This window comes from Neomonachus schauinslandi, chromosome 6 (genome assembly GCF_002201575.2).
Source record: "Neomonachus schauinslandi chromosome 6, ASM220157v2, whole genome shotgun sequence".
In the NCBI taxonomy this organism is placed as follows: Eukaryota; Metazoa; Chordata; class Mammalia; order Carnivora; family Phocidae; genus Neomonachus; species Neomonachus schauinslandi.
In genome coordinates, this window is record NC_058408.1 from 152,732,477 (window position 1) to 152,751,653 (window position 19,177).

The window sequence follows — 19,177 nt, forward strand, 5'->3', positions numbered from 1 at the left end:
GTTCTGGGGGAAGACGCCCCTCTACCAGACTGATCTCAGCTTTGCTCGATTAGTCGGGGGTTCTCGGTTCTGGGGGAGGAGCCCAGAGCCAGGTGCCACTTCACCACAACCCCTCAAGTTACTTACTGTCACCATGACTTCCGGCAGGTCGGAGTTGGCCCCAGCCTCCTGGCTGAGGTTGCACTCCCCGGATCTGTCCTCCACAAATTTACTCTCTGTCCCTGTTCTGTGCTGTGCTACTGGGTGGGGAGTCACTTTGTGCAACCCGCACTCAGGGCTACGTTCCACCTCTTGGGGGAGTACGTATCCAAATATAGCTTATTTGGAATTTTGAATGGGATGTTCACCCATTCTCTCACATTTACTTCTTTACTCCATCACTTACATGTACCACCACACACTCGTGGCTATTTATTCATAATCTGGGTGATAATCCAGTGTGACTTTATGCTTTTGCTGAAATGGTTCCAGCTTTGGCCATGGGGAGCTTTGCTGCCTGACTCCTGTGTTCCTTTGGCTACCCCATCATTTTGGGGTGGGGCACTTCCTTATTTACTGGAACTTCAGGGTACTCCAGCCTCGTCTCGTGTCTCTCCTGCCTCAGCCCTAGAATCAGACAATTCTCCGGGAATCCCAGTTCCTCCTGTTGCAGGACGAATCAGACACCGTGATCTTGGGCTGAGTGTGCCCGTTGCTGTGGGATGTGCAGCTTCTAGCTTCTCCCCGCTGACAGAGCAAGGAAATGTTTAAGTCATTTACAAAATAATGTATTCACTTAAAAACACTCACTAAATATTGACTCTGCATTAGGCTCCGCGCTGCATGCTGAGGACTCAGAGGAAGTCAGGCTCCCCGACACCAAAAAGCCCACGGTCTGGGCTCAGGTGGATAAATAAGCTAATAGTCTCCTGGGAGGCACCTGGGCCACAGCGGAGACGTGCCTGGGCGCTGAGGGGTCCCTCCACCAGCCTGGGGATGAGTCTCCAGAGCAGCGACTTTTCTGGAACGTGGACACTCATCGAGCTCCTGAAGGGATGGGAGCACATCTGGAAGGGGCTATCTGGGGTGAAAAGGCCACGTTCCTGAGCTGGGGGAATGTGGGAACTGCAGAGGGGAGCAGGGCTGGGGGTGAAGGAGCCCAGGAGGAGCTGGGAAGAGGTGGGAGAGTCCCAGGCAGACTGAGGAAGCTGTGCCTTATCTCGAGAGCCACAGTCCCACGTCACGTGCATGTTAGGAAGGGCTACTCTGGGGCCTGGGTGGGAAATGAGCCCCTGGGCAAGAGGAGAGGGGATGCTAACAGGCAGCTTACAGCCCATTCACCCTCTTATTTTGCACACGTTAAAGTATTCCCGGGAGAGATACTATTTTAAGGTGCTTTACTTGGTACAGCATATTGTATGGTTTTGTTTTTTTGTTTTTTTTTTTAACTGATACTTTCTATCTCTCCTAATAAAAATAAAGCCCCCTTTTTAATATTCATGAGCTCTGTTCTTGGGCAGGATGACCCAGGCCCCATGCAGAGACTTTCTTCCAAGGACTGAGAACATGAGAAAATGTGAGCACTGGGGCAGGGATTCCCCTGGGGAAGTGTCCAGGCCGACTGACCCCAGGGTTCTCCGGCTCCTGACCACAGTGGTGTTAGGGCGGCTATGGAGAGACATTGGGGGCAACCTCAACTCAGCCCGCACCCCTGGTAGGGACCGCAGTGGACACCCTGTCTCAGCTCGCTAGGGAAGGCACAGTGTGGTTTAGAATTGGTGTGTTGAGGGTTTTTGGAGTTCTAGATGTATAATACAATCATTCTTTAAAAATTAATAATATATGGTTGGCTCCAGAGGAATTTTCAGTCTGTGTGTGAGGCAAGAGAGCCATCTCTGCAATGACTGTAATTTAGGACGACAGAACAGTCCCGTCACATCACCTGAGATCCACGCTGACAGGTGCTGTTCAAGTTCAGAGAACGGTGGCCGTGGTGGATAGAGGCACAGCCAGACGTGGGACCCGGGCTGGGGGTCAGAGCAGAAGGGGAGGATGGACAGCCGCGCGTGGAATGGGGCCCTTCACTGCCTGCAGGGGGCACAGCCTTGTCCGCGAGACCCAGCTGTTCCCAGAAGACTCCTGAGAACTGCAGTTAGGATGGACCATGAGAATCGCTTCTGATGAAAGCCTGACCTCGTGGGCCTGGGCCTCCCATGTCTCCAAGATCACGTCTTGGGTGGGAAGCTCACTCCACGGGACAGGGATGGAGGCCTCCCCTCTTTTGCTGAGTCAGCAGGAGCCCTTCTCAGCCCCAAGGCTGCCAGTGTTCCCTGCCACGGCCCTTCTACGCCAGCGTGGCTTGCTTCTCCAGAGCCGGCGGGAGAAACTGCGTTTAAGACTTGTAACGTCCTGTAATGTCCTCATGGAGTGACCCACCATCCTATTCACCGGCCTGCCCATTCCCGAGGGAGGGGGTTATTCCGGGGTGCGTCCTGGGGGCGGGGACCTTGGGGCTGCCTTAGGATCCCGCCGCCTCGCCAGGTCCCAGGACTAAGCACGCGGCCACTTGTCTCTCAGTCTAGCCTGCGCTTCTTGGACTCTGGCATTCCCACACGGTTGGCCCCTTGAGCAGTGGGATTCCCTAGCCAATTTCAGACCCATCCCTGCAGAGCACAGCATCCTCTGCAGCCTGGCTGGGTCCTGTGCCCGTTCTGTGTCCTCTGCAGGCCTGGGCTCTGTGAGCCCGCTATCAGTTCCTGTCGCCTGTAATCCCGGACTCGTGTGAGCACCTGGGCGAGCCGGCCACCGGGAGACGCGGCTCCCCTGGGAGGGCTGGATCTCTGCCGCCCCGGAGTGCTCCCTGGGGTGCTGTCCCAGGCTGGGCCATCTGCCTCTCCTCAGCACTCCTGCACAATCTTTATTTCGGCCACCCTGCGGCGTCCCTGCCCCGCCTGGGGCAGCATTGCGGGCACAGACTCGACGGGTCACCGCGGCACCATGACCCTGCCTTCCTCCCCTGTGCGGCCTCCCGCACCTCGCGCCCCTTCGGCGCACGCGCTCCCCTCACTGTCTCTAGGGCCTGAGCTGCTATCTGTTTCCTGCCGTCTACACAGTGGAGCCTGCGGGGCCGGTGGTTTAAGACACACGCACAGTGAGGGCGCGACAGCAGGCTACAGCCAGGGCGCCCGTCCCGAACCCCAGCAGACGCCGCCGTAACCCAAAACTGTGGACCAGCATGGACCTCCGGGTGGGGGACGGAGGGGCACATGGCTGCTGGCTTGGGGGTGTCCCCGTGTGGCATGTCTGGAGGATGGCAGGTGGCAGGGGAACCCGCACCCTCTCACGGCCGCGCGAGCCAGGCCCTCATCTTCCAGCGCTTGTCAATGTGCTCTCCGGGAAAATAACCTGGTTTGGGAACGCCAATGAGTCCTGCTGGAACTAGCTGCAAATGGCCCCTCGCCACTGCCGCTCGTGGACGTGGTCATCTCGTGCCTGCACAATCTCGACGGTCTCCTAATTGCTCCATTTCTTGAGCTCTCAGACTGGCCGGCCGTTCACCCAGGGCCCCCGTGGCCTCCCAGCTGCTCTCCCGACTTCAGTGTGGGGGCTCCCTGGCCGGCTGAGCTCTGAGCTTCCCTGAACACCCACCCCAGCCAGCAGGGTCTCCGGGAGTGCCCCGTGCTCAGCGGCTGCCTCCTCTACCTGCTGGGCACAGGCGAGGCTAATCCTCCGTCTTCTGGACAAAGAAGAAAAATCTCCGGATGAGACTGGTTCTGACCTCAGCCCCAGCTGCACCAAAGCCTCTCTGAAAGCTGAGGAAAAGGGTCTTGCGTTGGGTTCTGGCTGGAACCTGAGATGACACGTGGGCTCGGGGAGGTCATCATGACCAGAAAGGCCCCCATGGGCAGGGCGCCCTGAAGGAAAGAGGCAGATGCTGCTTTTATCCTCAAAGCCAAAGGCCACTCTGAGCATCTGTCAGTCACTGGATCACAGAACAGCCAGGGACCGAAGGGCCAGGGGAAGGGAGGAAGGCTGCCGAGGATGGGTCCTGCCTGCCCCGAGCGCCGGCGGGCCGGACAGCATGTGCTGGGCACACTTGGGTAGCGCCCGGGCAGCCAGTGAGCCAGGCAGGGCTGCAGATGTGACCGAGTCTGTCTGTCGTCGGCACCATCCTTGTTGCCTCTCGCCGGCTCTGTTGGGGTTCCACCCCCAGCGGCTGCCATCTGGGCTCAGGAACACGGCTGGGCGACCTCGGGGTCTCAGGGGGCCTCATCTCCAGCTCAAACACAAATGCACGTACTTTAGAAGCTAATGTTTTTGCCCAAATTTGACTCTCAGCCACGCTGTATTTACTCTTTCCTTGCTGTGTGTTTGTCAGTGGTGACATGGAATCCGGAGCGTGGGCTGTTCATCATTAGGGCAGCTTTTTCCTCCGGTTTCCATGGCTTCCCTGCCCCGTGGAAGGCAGCAATCTCTCTCAATCACGCTCACAGCTCTGCGACAAGAGGTCCGGCCTCTGGGACGCGGGCCCCACAGCCGTGGCCACTGCGCTCTTGTGTTCAGGCTGCTCCGGCCCAGGGCCCACAGGACAGCTCCGCGGGCCGTCTCAGCGTAGAGACGCGAGTGAAGCTCCTGGAGAACGCTCCCTTCCATGACACAAAAACAAGAAAAACTGGCGAGCGAGACCGCTCACCGGCATGTGGGGGCAGCCTGTGCTTGGAGCTGCCCGAAGAGGGGACCGGGCTGGGCATCGGGGACCTGCCGTCGGTCCCTGGCCACTGGCAGGGCCCCACACTTGGCTATCTCCAGCACCCTGGCCTCAGGGACATTAACCAACCTCTGTTGGGGGAAGCAGCAGGCCTCTCTCACCAGGATGGAGGGAGGTGGGGAGCAGGTGCAGGGCTCTGAGGGGCACCGAAGCCACTGGGTACAGGTGGACGTGGTGCTTGGTCAGCCACGCCGGAGACCCAGCGGCCCCTGAAGAAGGTTCAGGAACCTCCCTCCGGCCTGAGCCCACCCACCTCTGCCTCCAGGACCAGCGGCTGGAGACGTGGGCCCCTTGTTTGTGAGTTTGTCCCGCTTTGCCAGCCAGCTTGTCCAGCTCCCCTCCCACACTGGCCTCGACACCACCCAGGATCCTCCATCCCCAGCTACGCCAGACCCCGCCTGAGCCCAGATGTCCCCACTCCACCCACAACTCCCCCTCCAGGACTTGCCCCTCCCCACAGCCCAGGCCCCCACAGCCATCGCCCACAAACCTCATGGCACCGGGTCCTGTGGACGAGTTTCAGTTCTGAAATCTGCATCGCCGTCCTCCGTCCCTGCTCCACGTCCCTGCTCTCCTGCCGGCTCCCGCGGGCTCAGGCTGATAACAAATGCCATGTTCCTTGTAATTAGCACTTATACCATTCCCTTCTTTACCCAATTTCCTGGGAGGCATGGATTCTAGAGTTCCTGACGACTGAAGGCAGCTCAGGCAGCTGGAAGGGTGAGGGGTGCTCCTTGCTCATCCTCGACGGTGACGCTCATAGGATTTTACCAACTTCAGCTTCTTTCTTCTATTTTGATAGATACATAGAATTGTATGCTGTCATCCCAACAACATCCTCCGTGGATTTAATTTATGTTTGAGGGTTATTTTCACATTAGGGATAGACAGAATCCCATTCCGGCAATGAGAGTGGGTGGTCCACTGTCCTCCGCAAGGGCATCTCCACGATGAGAACATGATATCATCACTAATAAAATATCATCTGAAGACCCGGATTGCCATGGGCCATGGCGGTCCGTTCAGGAAAGAGGAACCACACCATTGAAGCCGAGACAAAACGTAAACCCAAGGAAACGAACAATGCAGTTCAAAAAATAATAAATATTTACAGTCCTCACTCATCAGGCTGGGTGTGCTTGCAAACACACCCTCGGGAACTCTCAAACGTGGCCACTAGAAGAGTACACCTCATGAAAATGACTTTTCTCAAAGCAATTTGGTAAGAGAGGCCAAATGTTTACAGCCTGTAGGAAACAATCCTACATACACAGAGTTCACATGTCAACATGATCATCGGGGTGTTATTTAAAATAGCAAATTTGGAGAATACGAGCAATGAATGAAAATGCAGGATTTCTGAACTGACAATGAATTGAATATCATGACCTCATCTAAAATGTTTTCCAAAGGTTGATACTGACACTTTAAAAAAATGCTTAAAAAGAGAAAACAGTATACAAATTTATAAGTCAAGGTTGAGCTTCATAAAATCGACCATGTTAAATAAAATAATTTGGTTGAGCCACGTTCAATTACATTCAATCCTGGTTATACTATAAGACAAAGATATTTATGATTGAGATCTTAAAATCTATTTTTAGAAAGACTGGAGAGAAATGTACCTCACTGATGAAAATAATTCTGTCTTAGGATAGGATTTGGGGTGACTTTGTTCATTGAGACTTTTTTTTTTGCAAATTTTCTTTTACAGCATATATGACTTGCACAGCACAATTGTGTGTTATCCGTGGTACTCCGTGTGCCCTGCGAGATCTGAAGAGTTGCCATAGGAACACGGGGCCACTCAGCTCCCCGAGGAGCGCAGAGTCACCACGTGGAGCAGACTGCAGGTGCACCGGCCCTGCCTCCAGGGCCATGACAGGCTGCTGGTACGTGAGGTCGACCGAGCCAATCAGGATGTGTCCTGCCCCAAGGTCCAGCTCCAGCTCCAGAGAGGCAAAGCCGTCTGCATGTCCACGGGAAGGGGGACCTCAGAAGTCAGGGAGCGAGGTGGGCCTTCTAGCTACAGGGAGAAGCTCCCCCCCCCCACTGCCCTGTTGGTAGGAAGACAGCTAATACTGTTACTTTCTCCCGACAGCCTCACGATGGACACCTGTCTTAGTGCAGAGACAGACTGGTATGGCCCGGTGGGCATGTGCATGCAGCCCGTGAGCTCCTCTTTCTAACAGACTCAGGTCACCTGTATAGACAGCCACAGGGCCAGCCAGCCTCCCCGAGGCCACCCACTGCGGGGAAGCTGGCCAAGGGTTCCCCGCAGAGGGACCCCAGAGAGCACAGCAGGTGCAGGGCCTAGAGTCCCCGGAACAAGATCCAGGGCTCTCCAAAGGTCTTCCTTTCCCGGCCCCTGGGAAAGCCATTCCTACTCCTGAGGGATACGAGGCAGGAGGAAGAAGTTCTCAATAAAGTGTTTCTAATACATTAATCTAAATAGGTGGATCACATGAACAATCTGCTATCCAATTAAACCTGCCCCTTCATAGGCTGAGTTTTGTTTTTTTTTTTTAAGGCTCTATTGTGGTTTGTATAGTAAAACAAAATAAAAATAAAACTTTCCTTGAGCCATGAGACCTACTACAAAACCACAAAGCCGAAGGCCCCTTCCCAATCCATAATCCCCATGGAGTGCCCCAAACCATGCCCTCCTTAAACTACTGGAAACCTGCAGGAACTGGCTCCATCATTCTGTAAGTACATGACTTTCTGGATGGAAACATTGAACAAATGCAATAAAAAATCTTATTAATCACTCAGTCCATGAAAAAAGTGACCTTTCTGTGCCTCATTTTTAAGCAACTGGAAATGTTATGGGCTTAGCTATCAAATTCTCTTGAGCATGAATAACTTATAAAATCTGCTGGCATATTTTATAAAGTCAAAAAGTCATAAATGGTGGCATTGCTTTATGACATCAGCAGTAAATTCAAATTGATCTTTTCTATTCATCAACTGTGTGTGGGCTTCTTCTGAAATTCTCCTAAAATAGGGGTTCAGGCTTTACCCCCAGACTCTTTTTCCCAGGGGAAACTCAGAACTCCAGAGTGGTGCTTTATATTTCCACATTGTTTTTGCCGATTCTCATCTACATAAGATTCTCACATAGAAACATCTAAGAATCAAAGAGAATCACCCACCTCAATGAGGCAAGAATGCACTGAAAATCTCATTACTAGAACTGCTCAACGAAGGCCATTGGGATAAATTCAAGAAGCCATACAGACCCGGCTTGCCAGCAGGAAGGTGGGTGTCTCAGGCAGCCTTAAGCTCCCATGGGGGTTAGTTTGATACTGTGCTGGTGAGCAGGGCCTAGTTGGTTTCCAAAACAAAGAGATGGGCAACGTAGGCATTATAAAGATGAACTGAATGCTTGCTTCTATTTCTCGAAGGTTCCTAATGCCATCATGTCTCCTGCTGGCTGATTCAGCTGGAACAGACCGGCCAGGTCGATTTAAACACTCAGAAATACACATATTTTGGCACATGACAAGGGCAGAGAACCACCTGCATGTCCATCAACACCTAACAGGACCAAGGCAAACCTCAGGAGCAACCAGGCCAGTGGCTCTCCAGGACAGAAGCAGCCTCTTTGGGCGATTTTGTGGAGAGAAGACTATGCTTTATCACTTCTCAGGAGTAATGCCACAGACCTGTCCTGCAGCTGCCTGGGGGCAACGTGAGGGTGGAGAGGAAGAGGGGACGGCAGGTGCTACAGCAGATCAGCCCCTGCGTCGCGGGCTCTGTGGGTCCACTCCAGGGTCAGCACCGGCCCGGGGCCATGAAGCGTATCATCTATGCGCACAGACTGCCCTGTGTGGGTTCCTTCCAGCACCTCTGTGCTACTTGGGCATCAGTGTTAATTTAGCCTTCGCACATTGCCTTGTAGTTTCGAGTTCATGAGTCTAGTTCTTCCAGTCCCTCACGGCCGAGGGCTGTATTTCAGTTTTAAGTGGATAACAAGCTGGAGCGATGCAGTCATCAACACTCACGGTGCACAGGAAGAGAGCTCTGCCACAGCTGGACCGCCTCTGTTCTACCGTCCCAGCTTCCCTGCACCCCCAGGGCCTCCCGCCAGCCCGACTCTGGGGCTCCCTGCTCCACCCCCTGCTCTGGGGGGAGTGGGGTCTTCGTGACACCTGGCCGCAGCGCCCCCTGCACCTGCTGGGAGGGGCCGGCCCAGCCAGAGGCAGCCTGGGGGTGGCTGCTCACTGCAGAGGGGATTTGCTCGAGTTCCCAAGGTCACTACCGTGTCCATTATAATCACCAGCGCACAGAGGCTCCCACTACCGCCCCTGCGTTCAGCCTCATTTTGTGAAGAAATCCAACCGGGCTATTAGAGCTGGCTCATTTTATACCCAAAAGCCAAAGATGGAAATAGCACGGGAAGGGTATTTGATTCTAAAATGTTTTTCCCCCTAAATTCAAACCAGGGTTCAGAAGTCAACTATAATTAAGACATCGTAATTTCATTAAAACTAGACCTTTCTTGGCGAAGATGAGCACAGGGGATGCCCCTCTGGGAGGTGTGGACCCCGAAACCTGCCCAGGCTCCAGAAGGAAGCTCATCAATGCAGAGGCTTTCTGGACACAGTCCCAGTGACCATCCCCTCCTGTCTGTCTCTCGGGGGCCTGCAGGTGCAGGTGCGGGAAGGGGCCGGCGACTCCTCCACACCCCTCAAGACAAGCAGCAGGGGCTCTTTTCATGTTGCTTTGGCCTCAAATGATTTGGCACCCAAATTTTACTCAGCCTGATTCCATGAACTCAGGGAGGAAGGGAAATGTCCCTCGGGCTGTGGGGGGGCCATTGCTCAGTGACTGGCTTTGGGGACAGCTGTCATCTGCATTCGGGTCCTTACCCCTCGCTCCAGCAGCATGTCTCGGAAGTGGGTCACCCGCTCCTCCAGCGGCAGGAGGATCTGGGGCGGCGGCGTCCTGGCACCCTTGTCCTGTCCTTCTGCCTCCTCTGGCCCAGGACTCACATGGCCTTCTGTCCTTTAGGGCACAAGACACAGAGAGTTAAACATGCCCATGGAGGCCCACCTGCCACCTCTGAGCGCCTCCAGGTCACACCTGCAGAGGCAAGCGCTCCGAGAACCTGGGAGAGCCAGGCGCCGGTAGCCCCACAAAGGACGCGGTTTTGCTCTTGGATGCAGACTGCTTTGTTGTGTTTGGGGTGCAGCCGGGACTGAAGCCCTGAGCCAACGGGCACCAGCCGGGAGCAAAGGTCATGGTGGGTGCGTGTGCAGGCCGAGAGGGGCCGCCGGGAAGGCCCAGAGTCACCGTCTCACCCCCTAGACCTGGTGTTAGAGGACGTAAAGGGGTGAGCCTTTCCACCGGAGCAAATCATCGGGGCTTACATCCTGTTCTGTTTCTGTTGTTCTGCTTTGTTTCAGCGAGGCCTTCATTTTGGACAAAGGCGGGAAGACAATTACCGAGGACTGTGCCATCATCCCTCTGGGTACAGAAACACTGTCCTGGGGTCTAACCTGACAGGGAGATGTCAGTGACAGCAGCGGGGACCCAGGCCCCGCCCCAGGCCTTCTGCGCAGGGAAAGGTGCAGAGCGGGACCTCTGGACCCTTGCCTCCCCCAGCCCAGGGGTGGCCGCAGCTACGGCCCAAATGGCGGGCCGCATTGGCAGCAGACAGGAGCCAGGGCCCAGTGGGCCAGCGGGGGATCCAACGCGCCACCCTCAGCAGGCTGGTGGCTCGGGGGAAGGAAGGAGCTGACCCTTACTGAGCGCCAGCTCAGCATCCTGCCTTTTGTCCTCTGCCGCCCATTCGATAGCTCTCTCTCCGTTCTGCACCTTATCCCAGCAGCACGGGTGGCCCTCCTTCTAAAACATCTCAGTGTTTGCTGCTGGAAGAAGTTCAGCCACCTGCAGACACAGGTACTCACACGACGCCCTCCCCCTCCCTGACCTGGCCCACATGGGAGCAAGCCCATCCAGCCGCCGCTCCGGTCCCCTCGTCACAGGCTGTGCTCAGCCCTGAGGCACAGAGTCCACCTACACTGGCCTGGAGAGCAGCTTGCTGTGACCCCATGGATCCCTCTGTGGGGCCTCCCCCTGGCCCAGCCCTGCCCCATACTTCCCCATAGTTGGGTCCCACGGCCAGCGACTCCAGCAACGAGGGGGGGCAAATCTACTCTGTCCTTAGACCACCAGTTTTAGGGAACCTTCCCTTTCTGACAGCGCTGTGGTCAAGTCAGGCTGCCAACTCCCCCTGCCAAGCACCGTGACTCGGTGCCCTCTGCACGCCTGCCAGGGGATACAGAAAGAGCAAAGAACATGCACCTACAGAGCATGGCATGTCCCCACTTCTTTGCAAAACCAGCCTCACCCTGGGAATTAGTGGGTGAAAGGCGCTCATGCCACACCCACCCGGGCTTCCTGACACAGATGCAGAACCGTGCCCGCACCCAGGGTGCTCGTGCTCCCGGGGGACGTCTGGTGGCTACTGGCACATGGAGATACAGAGACCAGAGATGCTGCTAAATGCCACGCAATGTCCGGCACGGACGCCCGCACAGGATTATCCGGCAAGTCTGCACAATCTGTGCGTTTGGGGAGCAGGAGGAGGCCCGTTCAAGGTCATGCCATCACTCAACCAAGCTGATTCCTGCCCCCTGATGCCCACTTTTTCCATCACTCTCCATCCAGGACACCATGGAAATCCGTCAGTTACCAACTTTAGGATGTGCTGAGAATACGCAGTGTTCTCTAACACTCACCAGGGGTGGAGTATGGATTAATCCAACCTAGTATAAAATGTGCAAAGAAAAAAAAAAAACAACAAACATGTTTGCTCAGCCCATTAGTGAATCTTATTTATAGACCAACTATTTTAGGAGAACTTACATTCTCTGCTTCTTATGTGATTATGTGGATTTTCAAAAAAAAAAAAAAAAGAAAATCACCAGTGGATTTGCAATTGTATCCTATTCCAGAGTGTGTAATTAGGATTTCTTTGTAATAAATTTTCATTAGTTAAAAATAGAAGTATGGAAACAAGACCTGTATTGTTGGAACTTGAAACAAGATTAATAGGAACGTTACAAGCTCAGCGATGATCACGTATTATAGCTCATTCAACACAGTATTTTGTTCAGAGCTGCTGGATGCCTTCCAGAATGTGAAGCTCTCAGTTCAATTAGAATTAGTCAAAAGTAAATGCAAACTTGCTAAATATATTTTTAACATTCTTATGGCTGAATGGGTTTGGTACCTTTAACAAAAAGCAAATTCTTTTTTTTTTTTAAAGACTTAATTTTTTTTAAAGATATTTTTTATTTGTTTATTTGACAGAGATAAAGAGCACAAGTAGGCAGAGTGGCAGGCAGAGGGAAAGGGAGAAGCAGGCTCTCTGCTGAGCAAGGAGCCCGATGTGGGGCTTGATCCCAGGACCCTGGGATCATGACCTGAGCCGAAGGCAGCTGCTTAACCAACTGAGCCACCCAGGCGCCCCCAAAAAGCAAATTCTAATACTTTTAATAAAACTAGCTCAAGCCCAAACTACCAAGGATGAGAGGCAGCATCCCCAGGGGCAGAGTCCCTGGTACCCACAAGTCTTGCCAGCTGTGTGGGGTGCCTCTCATCTGGAAGCAGTTCTACGCCATGGCAGATGCCTCACAAGGTTGGCACCTGCTTGGGGAAATTTTTCGGGTCAAGTGCGTAAGTTGAAAGGGGCTTGGTCTTGTCCAGCCTGTCCTCCAGAGCGGGGGTCCCCAAGTCTGGGCCACGGCGGCTGGGGTCCCTTCACTCTGGGGGACAGCATGCTCCCTGGCTCCCAGCTCCCATCCTTGGGGAGACATTATGGTGGCCACCGCCTACCTGGGGCAGAAGGGCTGTTCTCCCCCATTCTGCCCCTCGCCTCAGCCCTCTGACCACTGCTGAGCTTGTCCAGCTGAACCGGGAATGGTGCATGAGTAGGTGCACACGTGGACCTGCCCAGGGGTGCGAGGTCAAGCACGGGGTTTTCTGATTCTGCCCATGTGCACAGGGCAGCAGATGATTTGGTAAAACTCACTAGATTCACACTTAGTGCAAACGGATTCTAGACACAGCACAACTGGTTGCTAGTTTCCTTTTTGGACGCCAAACGTTTATCTGAGGCCGAGGGAACCCAGGGCACCGGACTCTGCCCTGCCCCCACAGGTCACCTCTCAGAAGCACAGACGCCTCTCCCTACCTCCCGAATCTTCCCGTGGAGAGGAGGGGAGAGAGATGGAGAGATTCAGAACGCCGCACCGTTCTCATGGCAGGTGCTTACGAGGGGGCGTTTCTCAGCACTTCTGAGGCCTCCCTCCTCCCTCCCCCCCACTCCTTTCCTATATCCCTCCCTCCTCCCGCCCTCTACCCTTCCTCTCCTCCAGCCCTCCTCCCATCCGTCTTCCCCTCCTCCTCCTTCTCCCGTCCCTCTCCCCCGCATGCCTCCTCCCTCCCCCCTTCTTCCCTCTTCCCCCCACCCCAGCACTATCAGTTGAGAGGCTGCACAGAAATAGAAGACATTCTCTATAACCACTGTTCCAATGCAGGGCAGGAGAGGGGAAGAGGTAAGGGCTGACTCAGGCTGTGATGAGTGAGCCCGTTTCCTGTGAAGAGACACTGGGGTCTGGGCGAGCGCCTGGTCCCAGAGAAGAAACCACACGTGGCTATGTGGAGCTCAACTTGCTTCTGAGCCCCCTTGGGGACAGCCTGCTGCAAAATCTTGGGCAAATTATGGAAGCTCTCTGGACCTGGTTTTGGTAAAACACAGGGTTTGGACGAGACGATCTTGAAATGCCTCAAGGACCGCCATCCTGAGATGCGAGTGTGACCCTGTTCATTTAGTCCTGTTGAAATATTCAAACATCTTGATTCTGCCATCAACTCATTAGCTCTCCCAACTTTGCAGTTCCTAGAAATCTGATAAGCAGGCCTCCTGCATCTTCATCCGACTTACTCTTAAATCCTTCAGCAGGAAGAGCCAAAGGCAGTCGCCTCCTGCCAGCCCCCAGCCCCACCCCGCCGGCGACACTGTCCAGCCCTGGTCAGCCTCCTGCAGCACCTGCGTCTGCATGAGCCCCGGCCACCACCCAGGGTCCCCGCCGATGGCCGGCCGGCAGCACCCCTCTCAAAGGGGCTGCTGAGTGACCCTGGTTTGTTTAGACGCCCTCTCGCTCCCTCCCTGCCCTCAGGTTGGCTTCCCTGGCATTTCTGCTCTACCGCGATTGTCTGCAACTGGTGACCCCTCGGGGCCACACTGCCCGCCGTGAGGGCCGGCTAGCCAGGCGGTGTGCTGGCAGGAGTGGCCCGTGGGATAACAAAGACTGTCTGGCCTCTGTCCTTGCTTCCTCTGAGAACTTCCCGAGCGACAGGGGTGTCCTTGTAGAGGAGCCTCTTTAGGCCCCTCCTGAGCTCAGGGTGGCCCTTAGTTTCGGGGAGGGCCTGGCCCACCGGAAAACGACCGCATGGTCAGAGGGCAGGAACCCTCAGGAAGGGAGGGGGCTGAGCTTGAGTTCGGGATGGCCGGTGATTCAATCCTTCCGGCCTACATACGGACACCGATAAAAACTCCAGACAACTGAGCTAGGGGAGCTCCCTGGGTGGGGAGCTTCTTGGTGCCCCAGGAGGGAGGAGCACCCCAACTCTACAAGGACAGAGGCCTAGGCGCTCTGGACCCTTCCAGAACTCACCCTTCTTGTCTCTTCCATTTGGCTGTTTCCGAGTTGTGCCCTTTATGATAAAACTGTAATCTTATGTATAGCGCTCTCCAGAGTTCTGGGAGTCATTCTTGCAAATCCCCAAACCTCAAGGGAGGTTATGAGACCCCCGAGTTTATAGCCAAGTCAGACAGAGGTGGGGATGGGCTGAGGACCCCACTTCCTTCTGGTGTCTGATGTGGGGGCAGTTTTGATTGGACTGGCCACTTCACCTGTGGGGTATGCACTAACTCCGGGTGGTTACTGCCAGAGTCGAGCTGTAGGACGCCGGGTGACCGTCAGGGAACTACCCTCAGAGGGCAGGCACTATTGATTCCTTCCAATTCCATCAGCAGGTGTGCCCAACGGCCTGCAGCGTAACGCCCAGCATCCAGGGCAGACCGCGTGGCTCCTGAGCCCCCTGGTTCAATCCCAGCAGACATCCCCCCCTCCACCTCTGCAGCTCTCAGCCAGGATCACCAATGAGTGCCTGTCAGAGATGGAGAGGGAGGGTCTGTCCCCGGGCCTGCCCAGCTTGGTGGCTGACCAGCAATCTCTGGCGTCCCTTGGTCTGTGGAGGCATCATCCAGGTCTCTGCCCTCAGCTTCCCACGGTGTCCCCGAGTATGTTTGTTTCAAAATGTCCCCTTCCATAAGGACAGCATCATTGGCTTAGGGCACACCCTAATGACCTCATTCTAACTCATTACGTCTGCGACAACCCAATTTCCAAATAAGGCCCCCTTCTGAGGTTCCAGGGCTGGGACTCCAGCATCTGAATGGGGTAGAGGAACACAAGCCCAGGAGCAGGACATCCTCCCTGGATGAGCAAGGTCTTTTCAACACGAAAGTCAATGGGCTGGAAGTGAGGAGCCTGGGGTTTCCCTGGGTGTGAAATGTGGGGCCAACATGTCCAGCCCAATCCAGGAAACACTGCACCAACCTCACCCTCCCCGGAGTGACCAACCACCTGGGTCATGGGCTTTTTTCTAGAACATTCACACTGGTTTGTGCAGAGAAGTCTCAACTTCTCCAGGACAGGTCTCTGGTTGCCCGTAGCCCACGCTGGGGTCTCCTGAGAGCCTCTCGGTGCCATCACCACAGAGCAGCACGCCCTGCAGTCCGGGCCACATCCGCGTGCTGGTGGCCCCAAGCTGCGACCTTTCCCCATTCTCTTCTAGCCGCAGCCCTGACAGATCATCCTGGCAGAAGGGCCACATGCTCCCTCAGGTCCTCATTCCACCAACCGGGTCCACTGGCCCCGTATTCATGGCTCCCTCACCTCTGTGCCTTCACCATGATGTTTCCGCTTCACACCTGCTCTTCCTGCTCCTTGTCCACTCATAGCTGGCTTGGCTTCGTCTGGTCACCTGGCCATTACCCCTGCAGGACATGCCCCACCCTGTGCGACTGAGCTGCTTTCTCCTCTGTGCTCAGAGGGTGGGGTTCGCACAGCAGGAGGGCCGGACACATGATGCTTTTGTCGGAGCCATGTCTGGATCTGCCTCTATGACTGCTGGGCACATTCCTGAAGGCAGCTTCAGGCCTGTTCATGTGTTCTTCTCCAGCACGAGGCACTGTGCTTGATACCCAAAAGGCAGTGAATACATTGTTGACTTAGATTTTGCGGTTGAGTTTGTTCCTTGTGATTTCCTTGGAGACACATTAAATGTAGTGGAGCTCCGGGTCTCACTTTCTGAAGAGGACAGGCGTCACAGTGTTTAGACATCTTTCTTACAGCCACAGAATGGTGCCTTTCTGAGCTATTCCTCCAGAATTTTTCTGGATGTAATTAACATGTTTTTGTAAGTCCTCTGAATGCATGGCTATTCTCGCTGAAGAACTGTCAAAGGAATTTATAAAACAAGGTTGTTTTTGTAAATGTACTGTGGTTTGGTATCCACTGTCCTGTGCCACATAAAATTGCTGAGAGCAACGCTTCAGGACCCAAGCACACCTGGAACCTCTTCATGGCTCATAGTAACTGTCTTCTGGATTTTCATTAACCTCTTCAAGCTCCATAATCCATATCCTCAAAATGGGAAGAAGGAGGAAGAGGAGGAGGGGAGAAGGAGGAGGAGAGGGAGGAAGAAGAGAAGGAAGGAGGAGGGGGAGGAAGAGGTAGAGGAAGGTGGAGAGGGAGGAGGAGGAGGAGAAGAAGGGGAGGGGGAAGTGGAGGGGGAGGAAGGGGGAGATCTACATTGTAGGGATGATGCAGGAGGCAGAGTGTTGGGCATTAATTGTTTGCTCTCAACAGACTTGTCTTTGAACTTGGACTTTCACACAAAATGTACTGTGTTTTCAGGAAAATCTCATCATTTCACTGATATTTTTTCATCTGTAAGTTTAAATTATAATACTTGCCACTTAAGATTTTTGTAAGAATTAAATGAAGTCATATGAACACCTGATATTTGTTGACATTCTGTGTATAAAACCCTGTCCTCCTACTTTGCCTCTATCACCTCATTCGATCCTTATCACAGCCCTGTAGGGCAGCCATGGGTATCGTCCTCATTTTACAGATGGGAAAACTGAAACGATGCACGTAAAGTACTTAGCACAATGGCTGGTCTGTAATAGTACTGATGATGATAGTGATGGTGGTAGTGGTGATGGTGGTGACAATATGTCGATGATGGTGATGGTGGTGATGGCCATGGTGGTGATGATGATGGTGATGATGGTGATGATGATGATGGTGGTGATGATGGTGATGATGGTGATGATGATGATGGTGGTGATGGTGGTGATGATGGTGATGATGGTGGTAATGATGGTGATGATGGTGATGATGATGATGGTGGTGATGATGGTGATGATGGTGACGATGGCGACAATACAGTGATGATGGTGATGGTGATGATCGGGATGATGATGATGATGATGGTGGTGATGATGATGGTGGTGATGATGATGATGGTGATGATGATGGTGATGGTGGCGATGATCGTGATGATGATGGTGATGATGGTGGTGATCGTGATGATGGTGATGATGATGGTGATGATGATGGTGGTAATGATGGTGATGATGGAGGTGATGATGGTGGTCATGTGATGATGATAGTGATGATTCTTCACTTTCACTGTCTCTGGCAGCCTCTGATCATCCACACCAACCCTCCCAACAATGAGATCCAGCCCTTTGTTTGGCTGGGTGATGTCTCACCTTTTATCTGACTTAATGGATGGGGAGAACTTGCTCTTTCTCTTGGCAAAAAAGGCTGGGAATTTATCATCAAAATACTGCCAGCCTATAACTCCAGTGTTAGACACAATAGGAAATTCTACAGGAATCAAAGTCTGTGAATCTCTGCCTTGTGGGGCCTCAGACGTTCTATCATGTGGTTGTAAAAAATGGCCTTCAGATGAGGCGAACTTTGGAAGATCTGTATTCTATAGTTTTTAGCCCTGACACTGCAGGGTGGGAGCTGTCTCTGGATGCTGTCAGAAGACTGGCACATCACTCAGGTGGGCTCCAGGTCCCTTGGTGGGGCTGGGGTGCAGGGGCCCCGGCTCGGCCAGCACTGCCCTTCTCGTGTGGATGGTCAGGATTCAAAGCCAATGGTGGCATCGAACAGGATGCCTCCCTAGAATGGAATGCAGCCATGGGCAAGATCCTGGATCCAGGAAGGAGCAAGGAGCCATGGGAGGATGGGATATAGCTGTCCCCTGCCTGCATGCAGAGGCAAGGCTCTAGGATGGACAGGGACACAAGGTCTGCCTGGAGAAGTAAGACTTGGGCGCAGGCTGGGGTCTGAGCTGCCTGGGATCTTGGGTACCCATCCTAGGACCTCACTGCTCCCCCATGGTCTCACTGACCGCTGACCACCTGGCAAACCTTTGCCTACCTACCCTGCCCAGCTCTCCTCACTTCTGGAGTTTTGCCCTGACCCACCTTCTGGTCCTGATGACACCTTCCCAGAAAGGGTCTGGGGATCACCAAAGGCACCCCAGCCTGCTGAGGCCGGGCAGGCCTCTTCATGGTGGTGTGATTGCATTCATCCATCCCTTTCTGTGCACATGGTTGTGGTCACTTATGACCCAGGGCCCATGACCTCCTACCACACCGATGGCCTTGCCGGCAAGGGCCTTTGGAGGGACAGAAGGGTGTTCCAACTGCAGCTTTATTTGTCAGCTCAAGGGCCGCCCCTGTGTCCAAAGGCCATGATTCCTTCCATTCCACCTGCTAAAAGGTGTTTGTTGCTAATGGCAGATGGCCTTCCTCTGGGTGGCACTGAGCTCAGATTCTGAGTCTCCAAACACTGGTCAGTTTTGTTGGCCAAAGGGCAGGTCCTGACCCTGTACCCGCTTTATGACACAGCTCTGTAGGTACCAGGCCATCCTGTCTGGGGGCTTGTCTTGGCTAAATCCGAAGGAGTTCCCAGCAGTGAGGGGTCCTGTGCTGTCTCCTCGTCTGGGAATGCATGTGGTCTCAGAGCCCAGGATGTGTTCTCACACAACGGCAGCATAAGGGACCCAGGCCCGTCCCACGGCACCGGGGTCTCACTGTTCCTCGAGCAGGAGGTGCCTCCTTTTGTTCTCCATGTCGCCCCACACTCAGTGCTGAGCACACGTGGGCTTCAAGAGCTGGCCCAGGGCACATCTTCGGCTTAGAGGACGTGGGGTGCAGCTCACAGAGGCTGCTGGGTCCCTTGCGTTGCAACAGCAACAACAAAAGGCCCAAGATGGCCCCAGTTTGAGAGGCAGCCCCGGGCCGTGGCTTTGGAC

At 54.3% G+C, this 19,177-nt stretch overlaps 1 protein-coding gene across 1 annotated transcript in view; it reads right to left on the reverse strand.

Annotated features, from left to right (window-relative positions):
• The window catches only part of TCERG1L (transcription elongation regulator 1 like), a 184,780-nt gene that overhangs the window by 9,245 nt on the left and 156,358 nt on the right, over window positions 1–19,177 (reverse strand). The window contains exon 9 of the mRNA XM_021703857.1: window positions 9,622–9,757. Within this exon, the coding sequence (XP_021559532.1) occupies window positions 9,622–9,757 (136 nt within the window). The remainder of the gene's footprint in view (window positions 1–9,621; window positions 9,758–19,177) is intronic.